General features: G+C 37.3%; 2 protein-coding genes, 1 long non-coding RNA gene and 1 other non-coding gene across 4 annotated transcripts; 2 read left to right on the forward strand and 2 right to left on the reverse strand.

Annotated features, from left to right (window-relative positions):
* The first annotated feature begins 1,926 nt into the window (after nt 1-1,926).
* On the forward strand, nt 1,927-4,397 carry LOC110936991. Its single transcript, XM_022179398.2, has 8 exons — nt 1,927-2,106; nt 2,184-2,280; nt 2,585-2,652; nt 3,149-3,221; nt 3,500-3,615; nt 3,698-3,802; nt 4,007-4,106; nt 4,186-4,397. Exons 2-8 carry the CDS (start codon nt 2,197-2,199, stop codon nt 4,360-4,362), a joined length of 723 nt encoding a protein of 240 aa, XP_022035090.1. The 5' UTR covers nt 1,927-2,106; nt 2,184-2,196; the 3' UTR covers nt 4,363-4,397.
* Nucleotides 4,398-5,910: 1,513 nt separating this feature from the next.
* On the reverse strand, nt 5,911-5,981 carry TRNAG-GCC. Its single transcript has one exon. It is a non-coding gene; the product is annotated as a tRNA-Gly (tRNA).
* A 2,037-nt stretch (nt 5,982-8,018) lies between these two features.
* Nucleotides 8,019-8,964, forward strand: LOC110934939. The gene is made up of 2 exons (XR_002588740.2): nt 8,019-8,625; nt 8,698-8,964. It is a non-coding gene; the product is annotated as an uncharacterized LOC110934939 (long non-coding RNA).
* A 2,531-nt stretch (nt 8,965-11,495) lies between these two features.
* LOC110933761 (transcriptional regulator TAC1-like) lies at nt 11,496-11,960 on the reverse strand. The gene has a single exon (XM_022176968.2). The coding sequence runs from the start codon at nt 11,958-11,960 to the stop codon at nt 11,496-11,498; it is 465 nt and encodes a 154-aa protein (XP_022032660.1).
* Nucleotides 11,961-23,010: the final 11,050 nt, after the last annotated feature.

The following is a 23,010-nucleotide window of genomic DNA, read 5'->3' on the forward strand; positions in this document are numbered from 1 at the left end:
GCATGGAGGGTATTTATAGTGATGGATGATAAAGGAGGTTGTGCCAGGTGTTTGGAAGGACTATCAGGTGTTGGTTAGTGTCAACATAGGTGGAAGAAGGAGGAGAGGTGTGGCACAAATCGTGCTAGGTGGCACTTGAGAGTAGGCTGTAGTGCCAGCTAAAACATTATGCCAGCGATGTCTTTACGGACCGCATGGAGTGATGTCTTGCGGTCCATAAGGACCTTTGGGGATGAAATAATTTGAACCCCTTGCGGACTGTGAGGGGTTACCCCTAGAGGTCCCTAAGAGACCTCCAAAATTGAAATTTTGCCCTTTTTATAATACCAGTCCCTCGTCTTTATTCCATATCCTAATTTAATCAATATTGTCTAGGGGTGCAAACGAGCCGAGCCCGAGCTCGACCAGGCTCGAGCTCGAGCTCGATTAACTTATAAGAGCTCGGGCTCGAGCTCGGCTCGTTTGTATTTTCTCAAGCTCGAGCTCGGCTCGGGTTTGGCTCGTTTATTATCTATTAATTAGTATATTAAATAAAAATAATATAAATAATAGACTTTTTAGGCTCGCGAGCTCGATAAGTGAAGCTCGGGCTCGGGCTCGTTTACCAAATAAGTTTATTTTTAGGTTCGAGGTCGGCTTGTAAACAAGTTTAAATAAGCTCGGCTCGACTCGGCTCGTTTACACAAAGGCTTGATAAGGCTCGACGAGCCTAACGAGCTTCACATGCGAGGCTCGAGCTCGGGCTTGACAAACAAACGAGCTTTGTTTTGAGGCTCAAGCTCGGCTCGGGCTCGATAAAGCTCGGCTCGTTTCGAGCTTTTTCTCGAGCCGATCTCGAGTAGCTCGCGAGCCGCTCGGCTCGTTTGCACCCCTAATTTTGTCCATCTTCTCCAACAAAACAAATCTGGAATATCTAGAGAGCTTTTGAACACGTGTTGCTTTATGAGTCGATAAAATATCCGAGGTGTTACACTGATGTTGTATACAAATATATTTTTTAGAGATTTATAATTTATTATTAAGTTTGTGAAATAAAATTGCAGTTTAGCTTTGTTACTATTTAATGTAATACACAATTTTATTTATGGATTTATGAATTATATCATTTAAATTTCCTAACTCGTGTATAGTATATTGGTACCTAACCTAGTTATACCTTAATTTATAAAAAAAAAAAACACATGTTACTAGTGCCAATTTGGGGCTATCCCGTTTGGCATAGATACATGTCGAGGGGATGTAAGGACCTTTTTGGTATGAGGTAATGAAATGGACGACAAAATTAAAATGAATTATTACCATTCTATAGTCCTGTTTGGTTACTATGTGAGAATGGAATGAATCATTACTTTATGTTGTTTGGTAGGCAGGAAAAGACGAAGGAACAAAATCGACAGTGGGTGGTGGTAATGAATGTGGTGGTGGTCGTAGTGCGTGGCGGGTAGAGATGGTTGCGATGGCGACTACGGTGGATTGCAACGGTGGTCGGAGATGGTGGCGGAGGTGGGTAGCCGTTGTTGGTGGTGGTTGCAGAGCGACTTATGGTGGCAGTGATGATGGTCGGCAGTGACGATGGGCGTTGTAGTGGCGGTGGTCGACGACGGTGGGTGGCGAGGATGAGCGTCGGTGGTGCTGATGAAGGGTGAGGGCAGGAATGGAATGAAAAAAAACAAGATGGTGAATGAAATGATTTAAGATTTTTAAAGGGAATGAAATGCTTTTTATGTTCGGTGATTCCATTACCTTAACCATTAACCAGCCAAACACAATTTTTTTTTTAACTCGCAATAGTTCATTTCATTTCATTCATCCCTCTAATTCTCGGATACCAAACATTACTTAGAGTCTTAGATTACTGGTGTAAAAAAGTAAGATTTAATTTAAAAAAAACCTGTTTCTAAATTACCTTTTTACACCTTGATTAAAAAATAATAAAGAAAAACATATTCGCCGTTCAGTTCCCCCACCCCAAATCGGCGATCCTTGAATCGTTGCCAACCAATCTCCGTTGCCGATCCACTTCAACCGCCGCTGCCAGTCAGTCTATCCACCGATCTGATTACCGGAACCTGCTGACTGATATTCAATTATCCATTAACTCAAAAGGTGCGTGAATGTTTTCATCATAGACAGTTGTTGTTTATCAATTTGTATACATGGGGAAAATTGTTTATGTTTTCTAGGGTTTTTCTGACGATGGGATTGAGTAAAACTGAAATCAATTTTAGACGATTGCTAGCAGCCGCTCCTCAACAACATCATCAATCCAAACTTATTCATGTACACACTCCCAATTCATTCTTGCTATGCAATCCAATTCTTGATTTTCATGTATCATTTCTTGCATATTTGTGGCAACTTTATGCTCCATTTTTTGCTTCAATAGTTATTTTTGTCATAGTTATTAAAGGTGCGAGGCGCACTCACTTTGAGCGATTTGTTGGGCTCGGGGCCTTATTTGCGTCGAAGCGCCTGGGCGCTCGCTTTAATAACTATGATTTTTGAAAATCTATTGTCAATCAGTTTATTTACGGTGTACATTCTTTATTAGTTTGAGCATGCTTATAGAGTGCTAATTTTGCAGTATGTTAGCACTCTAAGAGAGCTGTTGGAGCAACTCGCTGCAGAGAGAACACCGGAAGGATTACCGAGGTCTGATTTCTTTCTCCATCTATAGGGATTGTGTATGTGCCTATACTGCTTTACTGCCAATCATAGTTGTCAATAGCGGTCGCTATAGCGAATAGCGTAGCGTATAGGTCGAAGGTCGCTACAGGTAATGTTCTTAAATCCGGACCGGACCGGTCGAGCCGGGAACCGCTAGTAATACAGGGTATGTAGCCATAAATAGTGGGATTTCAGTTTTTTTTTTAATATAAATAACGATCAAATATAGCTATAAAATAGCTGGATTTTAGGTTTTTGTTAAATATACATTTAAAATAGCGTATATACCAGGGTATTTTGATATAATATACATATAATTTTTTTTTTCTAGTGTATCGCTATTTATAAAATAGTGCCCACTATTTATCGCTATCCCCTTATTGCTATTTGTTGCTATTCGCCATTAACAACTATGCTGCTAATTGAGGCTTCAATCTCAATATAGCTTTAGATTTCTTAAGTTTCCTTTCGGTTATTGTAGAATTTCAAAAGCTACATTGAGTGATTACTCTGAGAAAATTGAAGCAATTGCTGCCAACTTGGCTTCTTCAGAAGTGAGTATATTTCTATCTTCTTCAGTTAAATGTACCATCGGTTTTTGGTAGTGTTAGACAGGGTTAGTCGTTCATGTAAATGTATCAGCAAGTTTTGAAGTTCAACCTATTATTGGCTTAATGTGATATTTTCTTATGTTTGGTCATGTAATCCATTCCACAAGTGAATTATCTTTATTAACTATTTATTTATATATATTTTGTTTTTGTCGTACTTTGTTTGTATCCAGACTTCAAATATCATCTAATTAGATATCCATTTTCTTTTTATTTACTAGTTGAACATTGAAGAATCTCCAGAGCCACTAACTACCGAAATTTCTGTCAACCGAAAGACTACAAAAACGGAAGAACACAGTGTCTCCCCTTCTGCAGGGTTGAGAAGAAGAGTGGTGTTAGTAGAACTTATTGCTTATGTTACTTTCTGTGAATAATGAATTCTTGTTTTATATAATTGGTTCGTCATGATTAAACAGACCCCCTTCGACTGTTGAAGACAGAAGCCAAAATACAGATGATGCAACTGATTCAGCTGCTATAAAATTGGATGCTGCAGCACAGGCCCATATTACAAAGCACAGGTTCTCTATGCATGCATTTTCATGGCTAAATACTTTATATATTTTAAACCATTCTTGGCAAATAGTTTAGTACACAATGTTCGAAATTTGGTGGACGGAAATCAATGTTATCGTTTTATCAAATGTGTATATGATCACATGGTAAAGTCGTAATTTTGGATGAGGTTTCAGAATATCACTTTGACTTCACCTATGGTCTAACAGGAAGCTCCAAGAAGACTTGACTGATGAAATGGTTGGGTTAGCACGGCAGCTTAAAGAGAGTACTCTCATGATGAATCAATCCATAAAAAACACCGACAAAGTAAGTCTTTAGAAGTTGCATTCTATTCAGAAACGGCTTATGAACTTCTGTTAACAAAGTTGGTATAATGCGAGTGCAGATTCTTGACTCAACAGAGGAAGCAGTCGAGCGTAGCTTAGCGAGTACGGGACGAGCCAATACACAGGCAATGGATATATACTCTCAGAGTTCCAAGACTTCATGCTTCACATGGCTTGTGATGCTTCTGATGACATGCATCTTTGTCATGGTGGTTCTTCTTATCAAAGTCACATAAATATTTGTATATTGAGTTAACTGCCATTTTCGTCCCTGTGGTTTGGTCACTTTGGCCATTTCAGTCCATTTTTCAAAAATGCGCCATTTTCCTCCCCGACGTTCTGGAAAGGTGCCATTTCAGTCCAAAAATCATAACCCAGTTAAGTCAGTTAGTAAATAAGGACTGATTGTGTAAATTTGTAACATAAAGGACCATTTAAGTAAAATGTATAAATATTAATATAATTATAAAATATATATATATATATATATATATATAATATATATATATAATGTATACACACCACCGCCGGAACCAGAGCTCCGGTGGTCACCACCGCCGCCGGAACTGGAGCTCCGGTGGTCACCACCGCCGCCGGAACCACCACCATCAACGTCATCATCGTCATCATCTGTTATCATCATCATCGATCATCATCGACCTTCATTATCATCATCATCGCGATCTTCATCATCATCATCGCGATTTTAATGATTCTGCGGATGTAATTTAGCAGCGAATGGGTTTTTCGGATGCAGATCAGCAGAACAAATAGATTTATACGGCTAATAATTCTGCAAATCTGTTCTGAACGAATTATATAACGACAGCAGATATGTTTCCTGTTCAGCAGATTGTTCAATGACAACAAATTTGTTTATACGGCTAATATTCAGCAATGACTGAACACCTCTGCAGATTCTGCGGACTGATTTCAACGATCAAAATAATTCTGCACAGATCTGTACTTTGAAAAAAAAACATCAATATGTGATTAAACAACAATTTTTTTCTTTAAACGAATAATATTTGATCGAAATTCAAACAAATCAGTCTGAAATTCAACCAAAAATCATTCGATTTAGTCCGAAATCAATCCGAAATTCGTTTTCGTTTTCACCGAACCTGATCAAAATGAACAAACTTTGATTTGAAACAGATCTAAATCAGTCCGAAACGTACATCAATGGAGGATGCAGACGATGGAAGTGGTCGATTTGCCTGAATTCGGATGAAGTTGCAGGTTCCGGTGAAGTTGCAGGTTCCGGTGACCGTGGCTGTGGTGGCGGTGGTGGTGGTGGTGGCAGCGGAGTGGTGGTGCTGGCAGGGCTAGTGGTGGTGGTGTTACAAATTTACACAATCAGTCCTTTATGTTACAAATTTACACAATCAGTCCTTATTTACTAACTGACTTAACTGGGTTATGATTTTTGGACTGAAATGGCACCTTTCCAGAACGTCGGGGAGGAAAATGGCGCATTTTTGAAAAATGGACTGAAATGGCCAAAGTGACCAAACCACAGGGACGAAAATGGCAGTTAACTCTTGTATATTTTTCCATTTGACTTTGATCACTTGGAAAAAAATTGTATCTTAACACATGATTGATGATTTCTTTAATTTGGGTGAACGTATAAATATATAATGGTGTGAATTGTTGACGATACATAGAGGTAACGTATTGCATTTTGGTTATTTATTGTGTAGCAAATTTACATATTTGTGTTTTAAAAACAAACCTTTGTTTAATGTTTTTGGTGTTAAACTAATATTAGAAAAAAAGAATGCACCAGCCGGGAATCGAACCCGGGTCTGTACCGTGGCAGGGTACTATTCTACCACTAGACCACTGGTGCGTTTGTTGATAATCCCTTGGTGTTGCACCCTAAAATCACGTTTTACATTTTTAAAGCTTGTTACATAACAATTTATAAAATAGTATTTGTATCCTGATCATCGTTTTACAAAATATATGTGACAAATAATATTATTAGTAATAAGGGGTGTATAAAGTTGTCTCATAACTTAATTAAAACATATCGTTAATATAGGAAACATAACTAGATTTAATGAGAAGCTTTCAAACTCAACTTTACAAAGTCGGACACTATAACGTTAGCTAAAAAGCTAAGCTAGTTCATTATGTTACTAACAAAAGGTAGTGTTTGAAAAAAAAACATTCTCTACAAATATGAACTATAGGAGCACAATCGAATCATGGTCATGCCATCTATCGACCATCTCTTTCCGAGAAAAACCATTCGCATAAGCCATCAAGCACAACAAATCATTGTACGTGATCCAATTGTATATCAACCATCTACTTATCTCAAAACACAACCTTTTCAAACATGTGTTATTGAGTTCGAGTTTCAATCTTATCACTCCAAGGTGTAAATTAAGAAATAAATTCCATTAAAGATATAACTTTTCTCACTTCATATTTTTATCTATTATATGCCTACAATAATCCAAGTATAAAATTCTTATTGTACAAACAAGGTTACTTTTTTTGACTCTTTAAAAAAAAAAAAAAAAAAAAAATCTTATAGGCATATCTATGGGTTGGGTAACGGGTCATAATGGATTCAGATCAATTAGTAATAGTTAATTTATTTATACAATTACATATATATGGGTTGGGTTGGGAGTTGTTTGAGTGTTTGACAAATTCTGAACATTCAAGGCTTTGCCTGTTTAAGTTGTGATGATCAGGTAATAATTGTTTGGCAAATTTTAATTATTTAAAGACATCTATGTAACATGAACCCTATAATCAGATGGTTTTGTTGCAGCTGCTACTACACAGATTATTGGACCCCCTAAATAGCTTTTTTATCTGAGTCGTACATGTTTATACTACTCTACTTTACATCGACAATTCTAAACTACTCCATGCGGTTAGTGATATATTGTTATGAAGTTGTTATCCGACAATCACTAGTACTTGATTGTACTGCAACTTTACTAGTGGTATTGAAGCTCAAGCTGGACAGATTTGACCGTTCCTATTTTTTTGGACCGGTTGGACCATCCGCCTAGCAATTTAGGGTGTTATCCTTCAATAACATTGTAGTCATATGATTAAATTCTTTGACAACATGTATTAAATGATTAAATACTTATATATCAACTAGAAGGTGAAGTTGAAGATCACTACCAAGAATCGGATAACTCTGGAATTGAGATAGTGTGTCGTCCCAACATACAGGGTCGACTTGTATGACACAACATTGATCGAAGTTTTTAAGTTTCGTATAACTAACAACTTAACCATTTGTTATTGGCCATAGAGAATGGACACACGCCCACTATTACCAAGCTTTTTGAAAGGGGACACAAAAAGCAGGTGAGGATCAACTCATTGTGTGCACCGAAGTTCAGTTTTTCGAAGGCGGATCAAGTAATGATTTATTTTTCTAATTCAAAGTTAATAATATAATTCATATGATTCTTTAGTGTTAAGTGTGATGTGACTCTTGGACAAACACTAGGATACTTGTTACATAACACATATATAACGGAAAATGTTATAACAACTATGCTGTCAAACTTTTCCATTAACTAACACTTTTAAACTTTAGAATTTGTAACCGCAGGAGATGTATACTTAGCTACATCATGAAAAATATGTTGGCACCGTCATGACGCGATACATGCTGTTGATCAAGAATTGACCGAGGAGAGTGGAAGAATGGTCACTTCATCATATTTGAGAATTGAGACCACTAAGACTGGACGGTATGGTGTGGGGAGGATGGGCCGCCACGTAAGTGGGTGTGAGGATGGGCCTAAAGGGAATGGACCTATGGGGTGGGGGATGAACCCCTTTATATTGTTGGGTTAATCGGGTTTGGTTCGCGGGTCACATGGGTCGGTGCGTTATCGGGTCACGGGTTATTGAAAGGGTCCATTATAGGTTGCACGTTTAAAGGGATTTTACCCATGTGTAGCTGCACGTTCTATTAATAATGGACCGAAAGAGATTGACCAATTCTAGTTTGAAAGAAGTGTACGTTGCATGAAAGAATTAGTCTAGATGTTTACCACCTTTTTAGGAGTGAATTAGTATTTTATTGTTATTTATCATTCCCACGTATGGGATATGTAAGGCTATATATATAGCTCAATTCCTTTTTGTTTTATCAAATAGTGCAAGCTTTCCTTTCACGTTCTGCATATCAATTTCACATTCACATACAGTGAGAGTTTGAGTGTGAGTTGTGAGTGTGTGTGGAGTGGGACCTGAACCAACATATATATATATGTATGTATGTATAGGTGTTTGTGAGGGGGTGAGGCCTGGCTTGGGCGGCTGTGGGCGGACGAAGAGGACGGCCCTGGACCGGCGACGGAGCAAGGGGGTGGCAAGGATGGGGCGGCGGCAAGGGGATGGGCCTGGGGACGAGCCCCATACCGTCCGGTCTAAGTATCCCTATTATGCCATGATCAGTTAGCCTGGTACTTCCAACACCTCATGCTACTCATCCTAATCCAGAGGTACGCAGTTTATTTTATATAATGTTCAACTATATCATCAAAAAACTACGAAACATTTTTTAATGTTTGTAGATTGCTGCTTTAAAAGAAATAAAATGGATACAATGGAGGCATGAGACATTGAGACGTGACTCATGAAGTGAACATGTAGACAAGATGCATAGGGATTTCAGCTCTTAATGAACGTTTTAAACCTCGTACTGGTTTAACACTTAATGATTCAGATTGTTTGTTTCACAAGATGTCTGAATGGTTAAGCATTATATTAAGTCTGAATTGGTCAGACATTTGTCTCTAAATGGTTAAGCATCTTTTATTGATTCAACACTTAATAGTTCAGACCTCTTACTGGTTCAACACTTATCTATTCAAAAGTTGTCGCAAACAACCCCTAAGATTTTCGGCGATGAAAGAAGTGTTGTGCTAAAAGTAGCCGGCAGTAGGAGTGTTCATCGAATCGAATAAAGAATTTTCAAATTATTCGAATCGAATTTTCGAAATTTTTTTTACCTGAATTCATATTCAATGCGATTAGTATTTGAAACTCGAATTCGAATAATTTCGATTTAATTCAAATTAACCCTAAACAATAAATTATTTTACTTTAATTTTTTAAAACTACTACAAACTAATTATATTCAACATAAAATATAATAATCTGTGAAATTAATTAACTATCAATACGTCAAAACATCAAAATTTAGAAGATAGGTTGGTTAATATTAGCGATTTAAGTTAGGTAAAAATTTAAAAATAAGTAGTATGAGCTACAGTAGGTTTAGTATGTTGTGAATAATAAACTTGTCACTTATTGATGTACTTTATACTTTGGCCAAGTTTAGATTGATATACTTTATACTTTGACCAAGTTTAGAAGTTATACGTGTGTGTATACATATATTAAAAAAATTATATATAAATTGCATTCGAATTGAAATAATAAATTCGTATTCGATTCGAATTCAATTATTGGACTCGAATACAAATCAACTTAAATTCGCATCTTATTAATCGAATTCAAATCGCGTCGAATTTCGAACTTTTCAAATCCGAAGCGAATTCTGATCAACACCCCTAACCGGTAGCACCACCACCCCATGACCCTCCTGATATTTAGTTACATTTCCTTTCTCTTGTATTTATTTTGTATTTAGTTACATTTTAATCAATTTTTATGATATTAGTTTATGTTATTTGTACGTTTTATATACATTTACAAAAATAAAACTCTTTTTTAATTATTTCTTTAAACAAAATAAAACCAACTATCGATGGAATGCTCTATTGGTGAAACTCGTCAATAACGCTTAGGTTGCTAATCCGTTAGTGATACTACCATGATAACAACTACTAATATCTAGGGCTGTCCAAACTGTTCGACGATCGAGGATCGCTCGAAAAATGCTTGAAAAATGCTCGTTCGATTCCCGCTCAGTTTGTAAATGAGCCGCTCAGATCGGTTCGATTCAAATTCAATCCAAGCATGAGCAAAGGTCCGCTCGCTCTCTCTCTCTCTCTCTCTCTCTCTCTATATATATATATATATATATATATATATATATATTATAGATTTTAAAGATTAAAAGCCAAAAAAATATACTAGCCCAAAAAAATTAAAAGCCCAAAATATATACTAGCCCAACTATAGTTGATATCAAAATCTAACCCTAAATCCCTAATTCCTAAAACAATACTCATAAACTGATTGTTCAAACTTCGAAGATCTGCATATCGCCACTGCTAGTTAGTAAAGTGTATTGCTTTTGTTAGTAAAGTGTTGGTCATGTTTTAATTAAGTTAGGATTTGTTTCTGTTGAACGCAGCCTTATAATTCAATTGAGCGAAAACGATCCACTTGATTTTAGTTAGGATTTGATAAAAACCGAGCGAAACCGAGCGAAAACGATTCGATCAATTCAAATTCAATCCGAGCATGAGCATACCCTCGATCGGATCGGATCGGCTCATGAACACCCCTACTAATATTCTTTGATATTCTGTTTTTGAGTCCCTTAACGGATTTGACACTCTGTTTACTGGCAAATTACTGTCGAGAACCACCCACTCACAATAGTTTTTTAGTCTAAAAAATGGGTAAAAAGTGGTGTGTGATGTAGACGTTTGAAATGATTTATTGTTGGAAGAAAAAGTAGGGTTTAGAGTGATGGTGGTTTGGAATGATGTGGCTAGACAGTTTGTTGGAATGGACTTGGTCCATTGTTACATTGTTAGGGTGGTCGGGGCGGTACGTTATAAACCCCCGATCACGCGTTATGAACAACAACACACCGCCGCCACCTATATTTATCACGCGTCGATTGTATAACGTATCAAACCAATCACGCGTGAAGAACTTGATTTGAATTCAGTTTTGTTTTGTTTTTTTAATGATTTTGATAGTGTGTGGTGAGTGATGAGCATTTCCACTGAAATCTATCACTAGTGATGGAATAATGTTTGATGACATGGCGAAACTTGATTGGAAGTTGTGAGTGAGTGATGAGTGATGAGTGATGAGTGATGACCACCCTTACCCCTTATAGATGCTCTAAAGGATTTTGTGTTGGTGAAAACCTTCTTTTCTGTAATGGCGTAACGAATTGTTATAACTTATAAGTATGAATAATTACATGGAAAATTCGTAATATACGGTTAAAGTATAAGTATGATACAAATAACTAGTACATATATAAATCACTTCCATCTTGATCAATATTCAAATGACCAATGAAAATATGAATCTCGAGTAATTCATTGTACGTAGTAAACCCTTATTCAATTGCATGTGCATATATATGAAACTATGAAACCCAATAATAATAACCGTATAATTTGAGATCAAATCCTTACTCACAATTTCTCCAACAGTTTCACCGATCTTGCCCTAGACGAAGCTCCAAATCCAGTTCACCGTCTTCACTTCCCCCTTGAATGTTTTCTTCTTCATGTGATCGACCAAACTGTAAGCTTAAGCTTAAGCTCAATCTCATCTCCTCTTGAGATGGACCCGTGATCATTGATCCATAGCTTAAACTGTTGTCACACATCATAGGGCTTGATCTTAACATGAACTCCTGAGTTCTCCTCTCTTGTTTATGATCATGCATGCAGCTAGTGATCAAACACGAGTCGAATAGCCTAGTGCTGTTCTTGTTGTTTGTAGAATCAACCCTATTTTTGGCTTTCTCTTTCCTGTGAACGTTCATATGTCCACCCAATGCTTGAGCATTAGTGAACCCATGCTTGCAATATGTGCACTCATACAACCGCTCATCAGGTTGATCATCACGAGCCTTTTCGGTTGAATATGATGGGTGATCTTTTTGATTTAACATTATGTGCTTGTTGAAGAAGAATAAACAGTTTTAAGTGATTCTGAAGGGGAATTTGGTTTTTCTATTAACAAGACTTGTTCTTCAGCCGGCCCTATATGTTTAAATATATCTTCAATGGTGACTGATGTGTTGTCTTATGCTTCCAACTTTCGCGACATATATATAAGCACCGTGTGGATTAAGGATTTATAGTTTGTCTTTCATGTGTGGATTTTTATGACAATCCGGTTGTCGTGGTTAGACGACCACGACCATTAATCATGTGAACTAATGTGGACTAATGAACATTTCGATGCAATTAACGCGCTTTGAAAAATAATAACCTTTCTATCGTTATTAGTTTCGTGCAAGTGTGTGTACAAAGGTCAATGAAGTAGTTAGTACGTAGCAATGAGTTGGGTATCTTTTGCATGATAAGTATGTAAATATGATGTATATGAACTGAAATCAATTATGAATATATTGGGATATTAATCTTAATTAGATCATTTAAGGTTTACATCATTATATAAACTTTTTTGCATCGTAGGGTTTTCTTTATGTTTAAGAACAGGAAACAGGTTGTTGGTTATTATTATTAATTACAAAATAAAGTAAATTGTAAAATTTATAAAAGATTTAAAATGCACGTAGTTTAGGGCGAACGTAGATTTTTTTTGAAAGACAAACTTCATTAAGCAAAACACGAGCGCACTATCTCCGAGGTATACTTCTGTTAAATTATCAATGGTTGGTGTTATCATGAAATTCGTTCATGTGTCACACCTAGAAAATTTAGACACATTGTTATATAATGTTAGACACACTATTGTATTTAGTTTAGGCGTACCGGACATAAATGTCCATTTGTATAGTAGTTGTGATTACAATGCACCTAATTAGGAGTAAAGAAAAGTCATTAAGAAGAATATAACAATGATATTTTCAAATTAAAGGTAATAAAATAATTGAAGTTATGATAAATATTATTTAAAAACACAGTAAACTACTTATTTAACTTTAAGTTTGGAAAAATCCAAATACCCTTCGAAAATCTAAATAATACACACACAATTAGAGACAGGTCAAAAGAGACAAGCTCACCTTTAGTTATTTTATTTTTATTTTTGGCAAAATTTAGTGGTTTTAGCGTTTGTATACACATATATTAGGAAGTCTGGCTTGACTTGAAGCAGTTGAAAAGTTTTGGAAAGCAAGACCAATAGATATCGTTACCTGATAGAATTGTGTTTGATGTTTCAAATTAAGAGATTGATTCCATGAAGATTTGGACCAAGTCTTACTTGGAATTGGTCATTAATGGGAATATACACGTCAGCGTTCTAGTAATCAGAGTAGCAGTCTTTAGCAAAACTAATTTTAATATTTTTTTTATTTATTAAGAGTTAAAATAAGCATAGTCAAGATAGTCCGGTTGTGAGGTGTGGTGATTGCCGGCAGCGGGGCGGATCGTTGGCGATTCCAGGTGGTCATGGGTGGTGATTCAAAATTTGTATGCGTGAGATATGAACACCGGGAAGTAAAACTTTATCATCTAATGTCAGAGCCGTCCCCAAAAATTCTCAAAATCTTTTTTGGGCCGAGGTGAGTAGAAAAGGGAGCCAATATTGGGCCAATTTTAAATTGAGTTTAAACATTAATTGGGTTTACTTTTAAACTATTGGGTTAATTTTAAATGAGTTTAAACTTTACTAATATGGATTGATGAGCAAAAAAAGGAATGCCCATAATTTAAAGTGGGTTGAGCTTTAATGTTTAATAAGTTTAAAATAAATAAAATGTTAACGGGTTTAAGTGTTTAACAAGGTATACATATTTTTTTTAAATGTAAGTGTGTGTGTTATAAAATTTTAGGCACCCGGGCCGTTGCCCAACCTCACCCTCACACCAATTTCTGCCTAACGAATTGGGTTATATTTTACAATAGTAAATTGAGCTAGTCGATTAGGACTGTTCTTATATATAAACAGATTAAGAGACGTCACAATTACATGACATTAAAGAAGCAAGAAGTTTTTGTAGGAATTTGCGAGTCGTAAAAATTTCAACAAAAGAAACAATCAAGGTGAGATTCAAGTCCTTTTCCATGTTTTTATATGTTTTTGGTATGAAATACATGAATGAAAAGTTTTTATTGAATATTATATAAGTTTTTTTTTTTTTTTTTCTAGAATGACTCCTAATCTTAATCTACCTCAATTAAGCACATATATCCGTTGCAAATATTAAGCATATGTACCTGCATCTGGCATGATTTGAACCCTCCACCTCTTAAGTAGGGGGACACCTTACCACTACACCATATCTCTTGAAAACATTAAGCGTAAGTGTTATGTGGATCTAATGCATATTAATGTTTCTAGGGAGATACAAGGTGTTTTACATAAAGTTTTATGATAATTTCTTGAAACTTGATTGTTTAAAAGGTTATTAGATTAAATAATATAGATAAACTCTGCACAACTTCCTAAGTAATGATGAATCTTCATGGTTGACGTAATTGTGTAAAGGACCTCGGGCTGACATGTAACGTTCCGTATTTTCGTACTTTTTGTTTTTAGAGACTTGTATTCGTATTCAATTTCAATCCTTGTAATCCGAGAATTTTGATCATAACGGAATTACATTTTATATCACATTTATTTGATCATACATATGTGATACGTAAACAACCACCGAGATACATGTTTTATACAAATCATACGACCTACATGCATAGTTATACACTATACATACTTTTGCACACCTTGAAAGATTCAAAACATGCTTAACAATCCATTCACTGCATAACATAACCAAACAATCAAAACCCTAGGAACCAAACTGACTTACACGAGTCTACACGATCCTTGGAACTAGTATGGATGCATGATCATACGTTACACACTTTTGTATATACTCTAAATACCTAAAATTGTGCTTTATTATAGAGTCTTAGTTTGAAATAGCAATTAAATCAAGTTCAGGGGTGTAACATGAACAAAACTCAAAACCTACCCTCGCGTCACGCAATAGCTAAAGGTCTCCATTGTCGCGTGACGCGAAACCCCCAATTTCACAGCAAGTTTTGTTTGAATCCGGGATTTCACTTGTTTCAACCTTTTCTCAACTCCTAACCACTAAGTAGTTTATTAAAACATTTAACCATAATCCACACCTATAAAACCAAGCCTCCCACACCTTCATTTCACTTTCCACACTCTCTAATCACTCTCAAACACCTCAAAACTTCCAGATCTTGCAACTTTGGGTAGAATAGTTCTAAGTGCAAAAGTGAGTTTTAACTCACTTCCTTCATCTTTTCTTTTTTGGATAACCTCTAGGAGTGTTACCACAAGTTTACCATGGTAAACCAAGTTGGTACATCACCATTTTGAGGTCCAAATTTAGGTTTATTTTCTGTTTTTTGTTTAAACTTTTCAAACAATGTTCATCCTACCTCATCTCTTGGAACATCTTCAAGTTGTCAACACATCTCTTTGTGGGATAGGTTTGGATTAATGTTTGTTCCAGAAATGACAGTCATTTTAGCTTACTTTCTATACTATCTAAGTCACCAAACAACTTTCAAGTAAACAAAGTGAACAAACTACACTAAGTCTCCAAACCATAACCATGTTTGGAATGCACTCGTCTAGTTAGCATCACTTGGTTGGTTGGTGAATTAGATGAGTTATTTCCATTCTTGTACTAGTATTCGTGACCATCCGGAATTCATGTGAAGATTTTGTGCAATGTTGAACTAAAGGGTTAAAGGATTCATTCTACCCATGCATGACAATACATGACCATATACATACTGTTAGGGATAGATTTTTATTACTTATGGATCATATATCCTTAGTTCGGCTTGGATCACGGATCCTTAGCAAATGGTGTAGAGGGACTGAGGATCACGAATCCTTACTATTATCCTATCTAACTAACAATTGTTTCCTGTATCATTGACCTTATTTTGCAGGTATATTACGAAGTAGACTTGTTCTCACCTGGAGTATCGGGGAATATGCTTCCATTTTGAGCACGTGCATGGGGGCAGTGACCGTTATGATGAACATGGGTGTTTAGCGTGAAGTTCGGATAGTTAGTTGCTTAGGATTAGCCAGATATTCTATGGGGTATTGAGCTTGAAACAAGTTTACAACACACACACTCGCATACATTCTCTCTCGAACACAGCTCTCAAACACACTAGAATTTTCATTGTAACAAGCTCAATATCATCCAAAGTTGTAACCTTTATTGTTCAATATAGTTGGTGATCGGTAGTTTCCATCACCTGAGGTTTTTTATGCCGGAGATCATTCATTGAGTAAGGGCTTTTTCCTCGTATAAATCCTTGTGTTTGTTGTCATTTCCATTTGATACTTGTCCATTCATTTGTTCAACACATTAAGCACTCTACCTCACATTCAAAGTTTGGTTACGTTATCCTTAATCAGATTTTTGACCAAAACACATACTAATATATAAATAATACTGAAAACCAAGCCATGATGTTAACCAACTCATGGTTAAATGTTGTGGTATGGTAAGACTTATCTTAGTTTCAGACTCATCATTTTGGACTTCCAATGAGCATAACACTCAGGAAGAACACTAACAGAAAATGGTGTCCAAATGAGTATCTAAGCAAGATATATATTTTTATGTATTTTCCTACTTACAAATTCCCGAATACTATCTGTCATCAAACTCTCATAAACTCACACACCTTTGTTTATCCTTTTAGAGGTGAATTCCATTCTTCCGAAATCAAGTCACGCTTTTGTGGAAATTAACTACGCAAACCATGAGTATACTTGAACCCCTTTTTTCCGCTTTAAGTCACTTTTGGGTTGTAAAATGTACGACTATTAAACACATAACCACATGCAATCAATCTTATGCAAATACTCAATCCACTAAACATGCTACTTGTCATACTATATGTTTATACATGCTAGAATACTTTTATACACACTATTTGTCATTAACTTTGCAAGCCTACCTTAACATGTATAGCGCTATAGGAGTATCACACCGCCCATTTTATGGTCATTGTTAAGTATTCAATCAAAACGGTCTTATTCACTTTGGTGAAAAGATTATGTTAGTGGACACTTTGGTTTGACCTATAGTTGAAGCATGCAAGTATGATATATAACGTAGTGTACAACTTGCCATGTTGGATTTGAAACATTTTATACGTATGCTACATAGACCAAACTAGTATGCTCACCGACCCTTTTTGTGTTGATGGATACTTTAATACATGTTGCAAGAAATGTATGATGATGCTCAAGAAGTCTACTTAGGAAGGATTTAGAAACGCACCAATTTTATTTATGTATTCTTTTATATATACGTCTTGTTACTTCCAAATTGTTGTAATTTCTTTTGAAACAATGTATCTTTCAAGGTTATGAATGAAATGAAATTTTGGATTATTAAATTATTGTCACAAATAGTACGTTATGATGTTTTGAACAATCTCATTCGTCTCAATCCGATGTTTCCGCCATCGGTGGGGTGTGACAGATTGGTACCAAAGCCATACCTATAGGGAATTAAAAAAATTGTGATGATTGACTTAGTTTATAGTTAAGAAACCCGCACAAATTTTTACTTGTGCTTATTTGACCATTCTCTTGTCTTGCTTAAAATACTTAATTATTCCTACTTTGCTTCTTATCTTATTCTTTTGTCTTTAAATATGCCTTTCCTAAGGCAAAATTATAGTATGATATGACGACACAAAGACACTCATGTTTCACAAACGAAACGACCTCGCCAAAATAGTAGTGAAACCCTTACATTGGTGATGACTTTCAATCTGCGAATTACATTTTTTCGAAATTTTACCATTAAGATGGAAGTGATTTCCTTACCTTAATGGCATTTCAATCCTCAACCTCTTGTGAACCCTTACCAACAAATTTGGATTATTTTCTTATCTCGATAGGTAAGTACCAACCACGCTTAAGGAACAATACCACCAAGTTAGGAGTGATATCCACATCTTGGTGACTAGTTCCACTCCTCGATTTTCAATCTCTCCAAAGTCTTGAGCTTTTGATTGATTAGGGACATGTAGTAACCGGATGGGTGAATATCGTTAACCGAAGTTTTCGGTAAGAGTATTCTATCTATTAGGCCAAAGCATGATTCACGAAATCAAAAGGAGTTTTGATTACTTTGGATTAGTCTTAGTTCCATTCCGGGGCGTTCCAAGTTTTTACATTAAACCTCTTTATGCTTATAGCAATTTCTATGTGTTTTATGCTTGATCCTTTCTCCTTTTCAACTCGAATCTCTTGAATCGCACTACTATTGCAACCTAAAACAATAATAACATTCGAGAACCAACGAAATTTAAACTCCTTCATTGTTGGATTAATTTGCTTTCAATATCAATACGTGCTCCATTTATGTGAAACTATTTGAAACCTACGCTCTATGAGACATATTATCATGCTTTAATCATGCAAAAATATTTTTTTTTAAAAGTCGTTTGATCAAGTCTCACCATTCTCCCTTCCCAATCTTGTAGATGTCTTCTAGCCGTCATTCTAACTCTAAGAAGAGCTCCAAGCAAAAATCTATCAAGAAGATGTTAGCGTTTGGCCAAGCAAATGGCCCAAGTTATACCCGATATGGTTAGTAAAATTCAAGCCACGATGAGCCCTAAAACCTCGGTTAACTCCAAAGTCGACTCACCTGATATGGAGGGTCTTCGTCTGGAGATTCCACAGTCGTTTCAGCAGTAGACCCAGGCGGGGTCGAGTAATATAGAGGGCGTGCAACCTTCTCATGGGTTTGGTGGAGGTGATGAGGAGGACTGGGGTGAGGATGATTGAGGAGACAGCAACTGGAGCTTTCATGGAGTATCTTTAGTTTGCTTATTTTCTTTTTATGCTGTTTTAATCCTCATTATCGGTCTGTACCTAATATTTTGAATACTTCAACTGGTTAGCTGTGATGGGTTTGGTAGTATGTTTTGGATGGGTTGGACATGTTATTATCTATATAATATGTTTGGTATGTTATGTTTTGGAACACCCCGCGTTTCCAAAGTCAAAGTCAAAGTCAAAGGAAGAAAAGATTGCTAATTGCGATCTGTCACTCCTTGCTTAATTATTGATTGTACTTCTTGACTTGTAATCGAATCCTTTAATTTGTGTACTTTGGTTGTATTATGTGGAGTATCTGTTAATAATCGCAGTTTATCGCTAATCTTCTTATCGCTATCGCATCACAACTCGAATTACGTGTTCTGGATATTGTTTTACGTGTGTGTGCTACTTATGTGTTACTTGTGCATGTTCATGTCTTGTGGTGATTATTCGAAAACGCAATCGCAACGCAATCTCATCGCAAACTCGAAATGTAAGTTACTTATATGTTAGTTAGGTTATTTGTGTAATTATTGTTTGATACTATCGCATCGCTTACTCGCAACGCTCAACGCACGAAACAAACATCGAAACGCAACTCGCCGGACAACGTCCGAACGAATGACCATTCGATCGAATGGTCATCCGTACGGATGGCCATCCGATCGGATGGCCATCTGATGGACTATCTTCCGATCCGACACCTGCACCGCCTTTCCTCTTTTGGACATCTATAAATACCCCCTGTCACATAAAAAACAGTGATGTGACAGCTCTGGTGCGACCCTTTGACTTCCAGCTCTCTTTCTCTCGATTTCTCGCGATTCTTGTAAGATCCTACCTCAAATCTTGTACATCTATCATCTACACACACTTCTTCATCATTGTCGCCTTTGAATCTTAATTTTTCACCATGAGAATGGATTTCCATCGGAGAAGACGACCGATTCACGGGTTGAACATGAAGTACCGTCAAGAACAGTTAACTGGTCGAATAGGGTGATTTCCATCCGATCCGGTGACTTGGACTTGATGGGGTTTCAGTTGTTTAACACGTGGTCATACCATCTCGGTCAAACTGTAAAGCTTTCAACTTATCAAAATAATTCAAGTTTCAAACGATCAGGCCACTAAACGGACTGCCGTCCGATCGGATTGCCGTCCGATCGGATTGCCGTCCGATCGGATTGCCATCCGATCGAACGACAATGCGATCGGATGACCCAGGATTTTCAACGCTTAGACATTTTTACAAGTTTTCAAAGATCATCAGTTTCCAACGGATAGTCATCCGATCGGAAGACTATCCGATCGAATGACCATCCTGCTATGAACTTGTTCTCAAAGAGATGTCTCGCTGGACGGATCGCCATCCGATCGAACGACCTGAAAGGTAGAGATACTTCTATGTCTTTAAAATGCTACAATGAAAACTTCAAAGCCAACATACACAAGCACATCCATCCCAAACAAAGGACAATCTGACCGAATGGCCATCCGTCCGGATCACCATCCTTACGGATTGTCATCCGATCGAATGACCATCCGTAGGGATTGTCATCCGACTGGATGACCCTTCGTCACTTAGTTCACTTGCACCGTTTTACGCGCCGTACTTCGCTTATGCTATCGTTCTGTGATCAGGCTAATCTCTCAACGCTCCCTTCAATCCAAGAGAGTGTGCATTTATTAAACGCTATCTGTGAGTATACTCGATCCCTTTTTGCTTTAAGCACTTTTGGGTGTTACATACGTTACTTATGCTAAATCACATCGAACACACCATGCAAACACTTTTATACGCTAACCGACTCTGCATGTTAGACGTGTTACTCGATGAATGCTTGTATGTTATGTTTACGCAGTGATTGTTGCCTGACACCTTAGCAACGATAGTACTATAGTTTGGACTCAACACCTGTCGTGGACGGGGGTTTCTAAGGGTATTTCTCACATGTCACAGTGGTGATATGTTTTGCGCACTCTACAACTCGCAGTCACGTCTGTGCATATTTCATTGTCGATAACCTACTAGCTTCACTTTGCTACATGTTACATGCTGGTTATACGTAAACGTTTTCGCGATCTATTATACTATTAAACTTGTATGTTCCCCTTTACACTATGTGCATTGACCTCTATTTTAACGTATGTGACAAGTGTTTAGGATGCTTTGCTTGTTACTTGCTGGAACCAAGCTAGGATGGAGTCTAGAAACAAATCTAAATAAAATCTGAGTTGTCAGAACATTTTATCTGTCTTTGAGAAAACAATGTCTGTAATAACTGCTTTTATTTGATATATTATGGTATAGGACATAATGATTAATATCCGGTAATTTTTGTTGTTATGGATTTCTCTTGGACAATCTGTTTCGCTCAGTGCCGCGCCCCGATGATTCCGCCATCGGTTGGGGTGTGACAGATTGGTATCAGAGCCATAACTATAGGGAATTAGGCAAGACTCGGCCTAGTCCGGGTCGATGTCTTTGAAACGACCTAGTCAATAGTCTAAGTACCAACAGACCGACTTGTGCAAGCCCTGTAGGGGTTTTGTACGAGCTTACTTGCTATTCTCGCTTGCACTCGCTGAACACTATCACTCTGCCTTTTCCTAAGGCAGACACACCGCACAATTTTTGAAAATGAATGAGTGATTAGACCGAGACTAGGTGTGAAAACCGCAAACTCTCGATTTGATCGCTTGCTCGACGCGCGACTTTTTACTACAAATACGAGAATTTGCGTTGAATCAGGAGTGAAATCCATACTTCGACGCAGATTCCTCTCTCTATCTCGTGTTTCTATCACACAAACAGGAATACAGTTGTTGAGTTAGGGGTGAAACCCGAATCTTGATGACTCGTTCCACTCTCGAATGTGGTCTTACAAAACTCTCACCAAAGTCTCGACGGACTCCAACGACTTGAGTAACGCTGTAACTGGAAAGATGCGTGCCATTCGCCCAATTTGAGGTGAGAGCACAGTCCAGAAGGCCAAAGTGTGCACTAAAAGTCCTTGTGAATAGTCGAATCACTTTGGCAGTCAATGTCTACACACCCAAGACAATCTATCCTCTATTTTATGTGTCTCGATTCTGAGCCTGCAACCGCTGACTCTATGATTTCTCGATATTATGTGGAATTTTATGTGTTTTATGTGGTTTTACCTGTTTATGTGTTTTGATATTTGGTGATTTATTCACTTTACGCTCCTCGCTTTGATCAACACGCACAACTCGCACCGCACCTCTATCTCTATACGCTAACAAATCGCTGCTACACCCGCATGCTATGTTACTCGCAACCTCGCTATTCAACACTCGCAACTCTCGATCGCTTTATGCAGCTGTAAAGGATAGGTGAATACATGCAATATATGCAGGTGAATATGTGCAAGTTATAGTGTAAAATATGGTTGCAACGAGCTGTGTGCTTATGTGTATACATGCTTATGTGCCTATATGTTTACGTGCCTCTGTGGACTGTATGTCTACTTGATTATGTGCTTACATGTAGACGTGTTACTGAGCTTTAGTAATATTAAGTATGTGGTGAGGTGAAATTCGAAATTGTGTTTGAGTCCTGTGACGATGTCTGTTGCAGACAATGTCGTCATTCGGATCTCACACTGCTCGCTCTGCACGCCGAAATCATGAGGACAAATGTATCGCTGCTCTCGTTGCTAAGCAGATGGCTAAAGTTATCCCGCAAATTGTCTGTGAGCTGAATGAAAATGCTAGGAAGTCCTCTGACGAGTCCAGGACTGATTCTCCACGCGCTACTTTTAGCTTCAAGCAGTTTAAAGCCTGCGGTCCCAAAGAATTCACCGGAGAAGATGGACATATTGCCATCTTTCAATGGTTTGATTCAATCGAAGTCACCCTGCGCCAAAGCGGCTGTCCTGATAATCTCCGCACTGTTAACGCCACTGGCGGCTTCCAGTCCAGGGCACTGGACTGGTGGACTGCCGAAAGAAATAAGCGTGGGAATGATGCAGCCTATGGGCTTACGTGGGATGAGTTGAAGGACATCATGATGAAAGAGTTCTACCCCCCCACGAGCTTCAGAAGCTGGAGGACGAGTTCTGGCACATCAAGCAAGAGGGTGGCTACAATGTTGGTTTAACTGCCTGCTTCAAGCAGCTGAGTATCATTTGTCCAGTCCAAGTTAGTAC

This window comes from Helianthus annuus, chromosome 4 (assembly GCF_002127325.2).
Source record: "Helianthus annuus cultivar XRQ/B chromosome 4, HanXRQr2.0-SUNRISE, whole genome shotgun sequence".
NCBI classification, from domain to species: domain Eukaryota; kingdom Viridiplantae; phylum Streptophyta; class Magnoliopsida; order Asterales; family Asteraceae; genus Helianthus; species Helianthus annuus.